The sequence below is a fragment of the Caretta caretta genome, chromosome 5, assembly GCF_965140235.1.
Source record: "Caretta caretta isolate rCarCar2 chromosome 5, rCarCar1.hap1, whole genome shotgun sequence".
NCBI lineage: Eukaryota > Metazoa > Chordata > Testudines > Cheloniidae > Caretta > Caretta caretta.
The window spans coordinates 27,121,603-27,133,894 of NC_134210.1; the positions used below are offsets into that span (position 1 = coordinate 27,121,603).

At 40.6% G+C, this 12,292-nt stretch overlaps 1 protein-coding gene across 3 annotated transcripts in view; it reads left to right on the top strand.

Moving 5' to 3' along the window:
* WDR70 (WD repeat domain 70) overlaps positions 1-12,292 on the top strand; it is a 271,500-nt gene that overhangs the window by 85,311 nt on the left and 173,897 nt on the right. For all 3 annotated transcript variants that reach the window (XM_048851706.2, XM_048851709.2, XM_048851708.2), the window contains exon 7: positions 11,151-11,284. In XM_048851706.2, the coding sequence (XP_048707663.1) occupies positions 11,151-11,284 (134 nt within the window). The remainder of the gene's footprint in view (positions 1-11,150; positions 11,285-12,292) is intronic.

The window sequence follows — 12,292 nt, forward strand, 5'->3', positions numbered from 1 at the left end:
TAAGAAGGTCAATGGCATTTTGGGATTTATATGTAGGGGCATTGCCAGCAGATCGAGGGACGTGATCGTTCCCCTCTATTCGACATTGGCGAGGCCTCATCTGGAGTACTGTGTCCAGTTTTGGGCTCCACATAACAAGAAGGATGTGGAAAAATTGGAAAGAGTCCAGCGGAGGGCAACAAAAATGATTAGGGGACTGGAACACATGACTTATGAGGAGAGGCTGAGGGAACTGGGATTGTTTAGTCTGTAGAAGAGAAGAATGAGGGGGGATTTGATAGCTGCTTTGAACTACCTGAAAGGGGGTTCCAAAGAGTTTGGATCTAGACTGTTCTCAGTGGTAGCTGATGACAGAACAAGGAGTAATTGTCTCAAGTTGCAGTGGGGGAGGTTTAGGTTGGATATTAGGAAAATCTTTTTCACTGGGAGGGTGGTGAAACACCAGAATGCGTTACCTAGGGAGGTGGTGGAATCTCCTTCCTTAGATATTTTTAAAGTCAGGCTTGACAAAGCCCTGGCTGGGATGATTTAGTTGGGGATTGGTCCTGCTTTGAGCAGGGGGTTGGACTAGATGACCTCCTGAGGTCCCTTCCAACCCTGATATTCTATGATTCTATGAACCCACTGAAGTCTTGATATTCATGTGGGGGTCATTCACAACTCCAGAAGAATTCAAAGTTTCTGCCCGAGAAGAAAGCAAAAATTAGAGGTAATATCAAAATTTTAACTGATGCGACAATCCAAGTCCCAATAATGATGTCCTTTTGCACATTTATCATACCATTCACAAGAGAACCCTCTCGAGTGAACCTGAGGACATGTGCAGTTTTTTACCTTTCAAGATGTGCAGTGAATGAAGCAAGAGGCTCGTTTTCTCCTGCAGACTTCCTACAGATTCTTCCCCTCAAGGAGGATGACTATTTTGCCAAATTTCATCTTTTTCCTCAGTTTAATACAGGAGCTGTTTAATAAATTCCAAAACAAACACATAAGTAAACATAAACATTGCAGAAATTATTTTGAAATTGAAAGTGTATCCCTCCTCATATTCAAAGAAGGCTGAACCATCTTGGTTCAAACTTAAAAAAAGAAAAATTACCTTCTCATGGAAAATTTCTGACTGATAGATGAAAGTTAAGAGCAAATGAAAATTGGAAGGTGGGGGCAAGGAGATTACAGTGGAAATGCGAATACAAACGTAACATTAGTGGCTAATAATTACTAACCTCTAAAGTGACGGTGAACTCTGTGTGATACTGTGTCTAAAAGGGCAAATGTGATCCTTTGATCTGTAAACAGGAGAATCTTGTGCAGGAGTAGGAGACTTTACCTCTGTGTTTGGCACTGGTGTTACCACTGGTGGAATACAGTCTTCAGTTCTGGTGTCCACAATTCAAGAAGGATATTTATATATTGGAGATGGTTCAGAGAAGAGCCACAACAGTGATTAAAGGACTAGAAAATATGCCTTATAGTGGCAGTAATTCTATTTAGCTTAATAAAGAGAAAGTTAAGAGGAGACTTGATTAGTCTATAAGTACACTAGAACCTCAGAGTTAGAAACACCAGAGTTACCAACTGAACAGTAAACCACACACCTCATTTGGAACTGGAAGTACACAATCAGGCAGCAGCAGAGTCTAAAATAAAAAAGGGAGGGGGAGACAAATACAGTACTGTGTTAAACGTAAACTACTAAAAAAATAAAGGGAAAGCAGTATTTTTTCTTCTTCATAGTAAATCTTCAAAGCTGTTCTAAGTCAGTGTTCAGTTCTTCTTCCAGTGCTTGCTCATATCCATTCCCTGTCAGGTGTGCGCGCACCGCATTTACCGTTGCCAGAGATATTTTCCCCTGGTGTATCTGTAGGTCCGGCTCTAGTGCCCCTGGAGACTCGCACTCATGTGCCGGTATAAGGGGCGCCACCTAAGTGACATCACCCTGCCTATGCGCCAGACTTCAATGCAGGTCCATCTAGGGAGCTTGGCTCTCAGGGCAGTTGCTGCTTCAATGGCAGTATTGGAACCCGTGGGGGTTCCTAGCGGTGCCTGGGCCATTCTCTCAGCCGCTGTCTTCAGCGGTCTCCGAAAGGCCACGGGTTCCACCCCCACCTAAACCAGTTTCAGGGGCTGACTCGGACTCCAACCACAGCAGCAAGACCCCAGTGGTTCCACCGGAAGAGGCAACCCATCATGAGGCAACCCAGTCCCTACGGTAGTGGTGGCATCTTCCTCCTCCTCATTCCCCGATGAAGTGGTTTCAGGCTCCACAAACCCGCTGCCTCTGGAGGCCTTTAGGGCTCATCAGGATCTCTTTAAAAGATTCACTACCAACCTTGGGCTGGAGGCAGAGGAATTGAAGGAGCCTGCGGACAGCCTATTTGATGATATCTTGGCTGCAGTGGGGCCCTCTAAAGTGGCCTTGCCAGTTCATGAGGGGGTGGTAAAGCTGGTCAAGGTGCTCTGGCAGACCCCAGCGTCTCTGCCACCAATATCTAAAAAAGTGGAGAAAACATACTGTGACGGGTTGAGTCACAAAGACCCCCTTGTGACTGCCACCTGATGTGTTGAGGCTACCTCTGAGCCCATTTTCCCTGGCAGCTTGGGACTTCAGTACCCTGTCTTGTTGAGCTTCAGTACCCTCAGAGCTTTTGGGGGACGTGGTTCAGACCTGGGTCTGTGTTTGTAGCAGGCTAGCATGTCTGGCTTAACAAGGCAAGGGTTCTCTGTCTGATGTCTTCCTGCTCTCATGGAAGGATGACCTGCTGTATACCTTCCCAATTATTCCCCTGAAGATCAAAGAGAACAAGGTGAGCATTATCGTGATCGCCCTAGCATGGTCGCGTCAACATTGCGCGTCTGTCATGCTTCTAGATCTCACAGTGGCAGCCCCGTGAATGAACCTGTAGGCTGGACCTAATCTTGCAAGATTGCAGATAGCTTCTTCATCTGAACCTCACCTCCCTGCACCTGACAGCATGGCTGCTGCATGGTTAAATCCGGACGCACAGGCCTGTTCGGAAAAAGTACAGTAGGTCTTGCTAGGTAGCAGGAAACCCTCTACTAGAGCTACCTACCAGGCCAAGTGGAAGCGCTTGTCGTGCTCGGCAGTCGAGCGGCGCCTTTGCCTGACTCAAGCTTCTCTGCAGTCTTAGACTATTTACTTGGTCTGAAGCACCAAGGCCTATCATTATCATTGCTCCAGGTCCACTTGGTAGCCATCTTAGCATTCCACCCACCAATTCAAGGCACATGGATCTTTTCCCATGAGATGACAAGGAGGCTCATCACATGATGGAAAGTTCCCAACCCAATTCCTCTGTGGGATTTAAACTTTGTCCTAGCCATACTCATTGGCTCCCTTTTCAAGCTCATGGCATGTGACTCCCTGCTTATCCTCTCATGGAAGGTTGCCTTCCTAGTGGCAGTTACTTCCGCCAGAAGAGTTTCAGAACTTCAAGCCTGGACTTCAGATCCTCCTTACGCTGTCATCTACAAAGGTAAGGTCCAGTTGCGCTTCCAGCCCAAGGTGATGTCACAGTTTCATAGGAACCAGGACATCTTTTGCCCACTGTCCTTGCAAAACTGCACAGAATGGGCAAAGAGAGGTGTCTGTCTTCTTTGGATGGTAGAAGGCCCTGGTTTTTTATATTGACAGGACGAAGCCCTTCTGCAAGTTGACGCAGCTTTTCTTGGCTGTGGCAGATAGAATGAAAGGGCACACTGTGTCTTCCCAGAGGATATCATCCTGTATCACAGCCTGCATCTAGGATTCTTACAAGCAGGCAAAGGTGCCGCCCGTAGCTGTCATAAAGGCCCATTCTGCAACAGCGCAAGCATTCTCAGCAGTGTTCCTCGCGCAAATATCAATCGAGGACATCTGCAGGGCTGCAACATGGTCATCAGTTCTTACCTTTGTGGCCCACTGTGCCATTACCCAACAGGTCCAAGATGCCAGTTTCAGAAGAGCTATGTTGCAAGCAGCACATCCGTAACTCCTGGCCCACCTCCAAGGGCATTGCTTGTGAGTCACCTGACATGGAGTGGACATGAGCAAGTGCTCAAAGAAGAAACGTTTCAGAGTAGCAGCCGTGTTTGTCAGTATCTGCAAAAAGAACAGGAGTACTTATGGCACCTTAGAGACTAACAAATTTATTAGAGCATAAGCTTTCGTGGGCATCTGATAAGTGGGCTGTAGCTCACAAAAGCTTATGCTCTAATAAATTTGTTAGTCTCTAAGGTGCCCCAAATACTCCTTTTTTCAAAGAAGAAAAGACAGTTACTAGCCTTCCGTAGCTCTTGTCCTTCGGGATGTGTTGCTCATGTCCATTCCATGACCCATCTTCCTACCTCTCTGTTGGAGTTGTCGGCAAGAAGGAACTGGAAAGACATGGGGCCGGCAGTGTCCATTATACCGGCCCATGAATATGGGCCTCTTCTGGGCACTAGAACCAGCCCTACGGATATCACAGGGGGGGAAAGAATCTCTGGCAACTGTGCATGCGGCACACACACACCTTACATTGGATGGACATAAGCAACACATCTCGAAGAACAACAGTTACGGAAGGTTAGTAACCATCTTTTGTAAACTTTTAAAAGAACAACCATAACTTTTTGTTCAGAGTTATGAACATTTCAGCGTTATAAACAATCTCTATTTCCAAGGTGTTTGTAACTCTGAGATTCCTACTCTACTGTAATGGGGAACAAATTTTTGATAAAGGGCTCTTTAATCTAGTTGAGAATGGTATAGCATAATTCAATAGCTGGAAGTTGAAGCTAGACAAAGTCAGACTGGAAATAAGGCATAAATTTTTAACAGTGAGAATAATTAACTACCGGAACAGTTTACCAAGGGCCATGTAGATTTTCCATCACAGGCAATTTTTAAAATCAAGATTCGATGTTTTTCTATAAAATATGCCCTATGAATTATATTGGGGAAGTTCTTTGGGCTGTGTTGTACAGGAGGTCAGACTGGATGATCACAATGGTCTCTTCTGATGTTGGACTCTGAATCTATGATTCTGTGATGATAATAATAATACTGAAAACCAAATAATTACTATTTTAAGTCCTTATGGAAAGTTGGTAAACAACTTCATAGAGAGAATTCCAGTGGTGTGCTATAGAAATAACTCTAAATCCATGTAATGTAATATAGAATAGATTTTCTATGTGCTTTTTTAAACGTTCTGTAGAAGGTATAAAACCTATTAAATTCTACATAAAACACTTAAAGGTTCATTTCCTTTCAGTCCTGTAGGACTCTTCCATATGTTTTAAATTAAACGCTATGTTACCAATCTTTCCATAACTTGTCTGTCAAATTTAAATACTACAGGAGCTTATTTGTTAACCTGATAAGGCCTGAACAAAGAGTCATCTTAGTTAATTAGCCTCTTACAGTTTGTATGGCAACTTCCACCTTCTCTGAATATGTATATTTATATCTTCTTACTATATGTTCCATTCTATGCATCCGATGAAGTAGGCTGTAGCCCACGAAAGCATATGCTCTAAAAAATTTGTTAGTCTTTAAGGTGTCACAAGTACTCCTCTTATGTTTACCTGTTATTTCCTCCTTAGTAATCGTAGTAACATGGTATGAAGAACTGGGAAATCTGGGAAATGTCTGTATTTTTTATAAATATCATATATACCTCAGTTAATATTATTCTCTGTGAATCCATAAGGTTTAATTCAAAGGAAACAAAACCATGGCAATGAATAGACCCCTGAGGTAAACAGCTTGAAAGGAGCTAAGGTAACAGCAGTTGGGCTATCAGTGGGGAAGAAACTGTCTGGTTCCATCCAGGCTTGTTTGTTTTACTCTTTCCAGTGCTAAAGCCTGGGATTAAAAGGGATTCTAAACCTAAAAGACCCTTGACAAAAGGCAGGGGGAGGGGGACTGAGTAAGCTAGAAGGACTGCTACAGTGTGTCCATGAAAAGCTGACCTGCTGGCAAACACACACACAGAGAGACACGTGTTGTGAGTATGACTCTCTCAACTCAGAGCTGGAGTTAGCTGGGCCGGGGAGCTTACTAAGGTGTAAGTATTACCCATGAGTGTGGGCCTTTTATTGTGTTACCCTTTGCCCTAAATGCTTTGTTCCTTTTGAGGAATGAATAAATAATGCTTTGTTTTGAAGATTCTGTTTCTCTTTCACTGCAAACTTATACTGTCACAGGATCCCAGAGGGAAACTCGGACAGATGCCAGAACAGTGTTGGACTTGTGTTGTTAATACCTTGGGAGTTAGGGGACTTCAGCCAAGAGATATGGTTTGTGTGGTTGGACCATGTGGTGCCACCTAGAGTGAGACGCAGGAAGCCAGGCTGTCACATGAGGTGTGTCCTCCAGAGCGACTAATTTGCTGTGGCATAGAAGTTTTTATAATTTCTCATTAAGAGGAGGAGAGGTGAAAAAGAAATATCTGATTGTGTTGAAAGATATTTTGTATGTGGGGAATTTACATAGTATGAACAGACATTTTAGAAAGTGTTTGCCTGGATTTTAAGTGCTAAAAAACTATACATCACATTGCATTTTTAACAAAATCCTGGCAGAAAAGTTGAATGAATTAGATCTTATGCAGAATCATACATGTATAAAATGTGCTTTTCTTAATTGTTTATAACCTTTAGCAAAACTACTTTCCTATTTTGTGTGAGGTGCTATCTACTTTTGCAGTACATGTTTGATTAAATTACCCTAGAAATGAAACTTGTGTTCTGTACTACTGTTTGTATATCAACTAATCTTCTGGAACATCTGTGATAATCTAAATTGGTTCAGATCACCACTGATCAATTTCCCATTGCATTGTGCTGCTAAAGGCCAACTGAATAATTGGAAAAGATTTAAAAATGAAATGGACACATCTTTTTGAAAAATATTGTTGAGCCTTTAAGTAATTTGAACAAATTCTCAAAATGTCAGAACAGAACATAAAATATACCTTGTGCTCATTTGGATGCTGCTTAAATATAGATGAAAGGTATATTTTATAAGCTTGATGGTTTGCCAGGCTTTGCTAAAAACCTTATATCATTTGCATTTTAAATGAATAGATACTTGATCTTTCAACATCTCATCTTCTTAACAGTACTGTTTGGTGTCTGTTATCACTTCCTTTGGAAGACGCATTATTTTTCAGACCTGAAGTAATTCAGTTATGGCCTGTGTAAATAGTCTGAGTGCACTTTGGGTAGTTGATTTGCTGTATATCAAAACATTTATGGAAATATTAAAATAACTTATTTTCTGATTCGCTTTTGGTCAATATTTTAAATATACTTTTAATTTAAACTAGGTTATATAGGCTATAAAGTTTTAGTACAAACGTCTGGTATTATCAATGCTTGTCAAAAAAATAATAAAACAAAGGCACAACATTGTAGAGAACAGGTTGCTTTATCCATGTCCAAGTTGTGCAGTTTCTTCTTTAATGCAGTTTCTATATTTGTGTGGCATTTTAAAATGGAAGTTGTAATTTCTAATTCAAACGTTTATTGTTGGGAACTACAATCTGGGAAGCCTCTTAGAAACATTTTGACTGCCTAAGAATGCAGCTGTCATCACTTTGAGCAGAGGTGAGATATAGATTGGGTATATACAGTACAAATAGATTGGATCGAATGAACAAAACAGATCAATGGAAAAAGCAGTTATCCCACAGAAGGGCTATCCAGTTTATTTATAATGAAATTACCCATCTACATATTCATACAGTAAAATGACAGTCCTTTAAAAATTAGTGGAACTCAATATCTTTTTCCAGGACATAGTCAATAGTACATAGAGAGAGTTTCATTTATTAAATGTATTTCATCTAAACTTAAATATCCCATCTGTATCTCTTCAGTCTAATGATCTTAGGCTGATGATGACTGTATTCCTGTGCAGCTGAAATGAATCAGAAAAGATTTCCCAAGCTAAAGAGTCTTTCCAGAAACCTGATTAATTTTCCAGTTGCCTTGCTTGTATATAGTAATAGGAGTTACTTTTTCCCAATGAAACTGCAGAGATAAATTTTCTCCTGACAGCTTTGACACTAGGTGAGCATGGGAAAAAGAACATAAAGAGATTTTCTGAACATCATGCTTTTTAACTTTTCAAATCATAACTGGGACAGTACAGATAGTAATTGTAGCAGAGAACCCCATTTTAGAATATTAACTGGATGCATGGTTAATATGGGGTTTGTCCACAGGCTCTACAGTCTGCAAATCCTAAACAAGGTGAATGGTGTGCAAAGATATTTAAATTATTAAATAGTTAGCTTTTCCAGAAATGGGAAATTATTAAGTGGTCATATTCTGTTTATCATTGTCCTAAATGTGAAATTCATCTTAGTGGACAGGGCCTGAGGATTACGTGGTACCTGGGACCTTTTGATGACCGCTTGTACAGTGATACATTTAAACAGTTTAGGATAGAAAGTGAAGAAAAATGCTGTATCCAATTGAAACTACATGGGGAATTTAGGTAGGCAGGATGTAATAACCAAATTCCAGTTTGTGTAGAGACCCTGGACATAAATATCTGCTCTTGTGAAAAATGTAATGGGTTATCAGGGTTTTTTTTAATATCTCACCTGAAAGATGGCACTTCCAGCAGCAGTGCACCTCTAAAATAATGTTGGGTAATTGGATTAGTACTGACTCAGAAGAAAGGAATTTGCTTGATTAATCACTATCATCACTTCCTATACAACTTGGATTTTTCTGGCAGGTCTCAGGATGGAATCTCGGACATACATAATGGTAACCAAAGATGCTGGTGATTTTGACATATATCGCTTTAGGAGATGCCTACTTTCACGTTAAAAAAAATCTGGAAATCTCACCACAGGTTTCTATGGTTTTGCTACCAGAAGAAATATTTACAGCTGTATAGACACACTTCCCTATGAACTCTCCACTACTCCCACAGAATTTACAGAAAAGCATACATGTGATTAGCGTCTTCCACCACTGGAAGGGAATCATGTATTACCTTTTCTTGATATCTTGTTAGCAAGGGGTTTGTTGCTGCAGAAGATCATGGTTCCTCTTGACCATATTGCTTCTAGTGCTTCTACTAAAATTTCCAGATCTTCTTCATTAAGGCCCAGTCCTTCTTCCCGATCCTGAAACCTATAGCTTGACTGCTGAACAGTAGGCACTACTAGAATATATTGATCTCTAGCATTCTGGAAACATGTTTCAAATAGGCAGTACTCTGCTGTATGGAAATGATATGGCCATTGACACTGTCTCTCACCTCTTCAGAGTTCACCCTTAAGCACTGGCAAGTGCTTCTGGATGCCAGAAAACAATCTAAATTAGTATCTCTGCTGCATTTAGATTTTCCTTGTGGAAGTTAAGTTACAGAATCTTCCCAAGGTCTTAAAGTGCTCTTTCTGAAGTCTAAAACTTGTTCTTCAAGCCCTCATGGCTCATCTCTTCAAGTCACTTTATTTCCTCTTGCTGAGGGTAGTCTTCCGTGTGGCAAAAAGGCTTCTGATCTGGGTGCTTTACTGATTATGTATTTGAGGAAGAAAAGGTAACCCGTGGCATAGCCCAGAACTTTTTTTCCAACGCTAATACCATCTATTCTGGGTCAAAGGACCTAGTTCTTCCCTCATTCTGCCTTAACCTGAAGCAACTGAAAGAGATTAAATGATGTACTTTGGACCTAACACATGAAATTTCACCTCTTACTTGCTAATTTCCATTCTTAGGGGAAGCCTGTCCAACCCTAACCCTCTCAAATTGGATTTAATTTGTAGTAATTCCAGGAGGGTTTAAAAATTTGAACCCAATTTTTTCATCATTTCTCAGATTTCTTATTTCTTCTGTTTACTGAGTTAGTTGTTCATACCTTTATAGGAGACCTTAAACTGGAGAGCTGAGTTGGTGGACAAAGCTTAATGGCTTACTTGACTGACAGCTTTGCTTCTACCACAATGTCAGTGCATTTCCTCTCACTAAGGATTTTAGACAGACTTTCTGTGAGAATAAAAATTAGGGGGTCACAGGTAAATTTTTTTCTATTTTTTTTTCTTTGTTTGAAAACACAATTTATTGCACTGAAGACACTGAGAGGTAGAAAATATTACCTAAGTAGTCCTTTTCCACAGAAGCAATTTCTATAGTTGCTGCAGGGATGTTGCAATTCACTACTATTGATGCCACAATTCATGATTGTGAAGGGGAGGGAGTATGATCCATGTGATTGCCTGTGGAAGGGGTGATATCCATGAGACACTTTCTATTAATGTCCTCATGTTATGAAAATTTGAAAACTCTTGGTGTGTAATTATTTAATTACACATTAATTGCAGTTTTAAATATTTGTCATAATTTTGTAGAATATTTCATTATAATGAAATGCTGCATTTCACTGAAACCTGAGGGCAATAATTTATGCTGAGGTGTTAGAAATGTTCATTTTGTAAGTGTTTTAATTATAGCAATGAACTATTGATTTTGTGACTAGTATGATACCTTTCCAGTAAATTTTCAAGTTTTTTGAGTTGTTACTTCTCCATGATGGCTTTCTTCTTTTGGTATATGCATCACCTATTCTTAATAATGCTTTTTGCATGAGCTCTCTACAGTTTTCATTAGAAAGCAACAATTACTAAGTAGTATACGTGTAAAGCTGTACTGGCATGGATAAATGGTACAGAGTCATAAAATGATGTAAATTAAATGTCATTTAATGATTATCTTACTAGAAATATTAGTATTCCTGGTATGGGTAATGGAAAAGGAAATTACATTTCTTCAGTAAGAGAAATGAAAACAACTGCATTCAGAAATAAAATAATTTACCCCAAACAAATGGAAACAAAATTAAATATTTTGTTAATTAACGTTTCTTCTTGAAATGTTGCCATCAGAAGGAGTGATTTTTATTTCCCTGTACATAATTCAGACTTCACACAAGAGGTGACAGAAACTCTCCCAAAAAATGGAACACTGCATGGCTGACATGTGGAAGGAACAGACCAAAGCAATGACTGTGAAATATGGCTGTGTGAGACTAGTGCCATTCTGTGCACTGGTTACAGTTTAAAAAAAAAAAAAAGTACGAAGAGGAAGATCAGACTACCTCTGAATTATCTTCATTGAATTCTTTTTGGTCTGTCTGTCTGTAGGTATCTGCTTTGGGTTTGGATCCCTCAGGCGCCCGTTTGGTAACTGGAGGCTATGACTATGATGTTCGGCTTTGGGACTTTGCTGGAATGGATGCATCTCTTCAAGCTTTTCGATCACTTCAACCTTGTGAATGGTATGTGTTGAGACTATCTTTCTGACTTAACAGCCCCTGTATTACAGCTTCTAGCTACAATACACTGTAAGTTGCAAAATGATTCTGTTGGAAAGGTTTTACTATCCCCTAATATTTCTACATTAGACAAAATGTGGATAGAGCTAGTTACATGCTGCCTGTCTTTCACATTTTGTTTGAAAGACGTGCATATTTTCTCTTGAGCTGGCTCAGCAAACTGTACTATTCAGATATTTAGCACCGCATACATAGGTATCAAATAAGCTAATTATAGGATAAATCTCTCAAGACAAATGCAGATGTAGTGTCTTTATTATATGCAGCAGGTTGATAGAATGTGCCTGTCCCCCACCCCTCCTACTCGTACAAAGCTAGCTAAGAAAGAAAGAAAACAATTGATGGTAGTCTCATGTAGGCGCTTTAGTAGGAATAGGGCTTCTATAAGTACCAGTATTTTTTTGAGGAGAGCATCATCAGAGCCTTCAGCCCCAAAACCCAAGTTCTGCAAGCCTAAGTCAGCTGCCCTGGGCCAGCCATGGGTTCTTGTTCAAGTGCTTGTTCATGTCAATTCCAATCAGGTGTGCATGTGCACGACAGTCAGAAGATTTTTCCGCTAGCAATATCTGTAGGGTCAGCCTGGGCACCCCCTGCAGTTGCGCCTTCATGGCGTCCAATATAGGGCCAGCCAACCTGACCCCCACCTCAGTTTGTTCTTATCACCAGTGATGGCTTGCTAGAACTTCCCTCGCTCTTGCTTCTGCAAGCGCCTTTGGCAGTGTCCCATCGTGATTTGTATATAGTTAGTTTTTCTTAGTAGGAGTAGTAGCTTTAGTAGTCATTTCTCTAAGTTTCCATTACGGGAGTGTGCCCCCCCAGTTTCTCCCCCGACACCAGGGCATGCCTAAGTTTCCAGGGTTCAAATCTTGTGAAGACTGTGGCAAACTTATGCCGAAGAGTGACCCGCACACTTCTTGCTTGAAGTGCCTTAGTGAGAGTCACCAAAAGTAC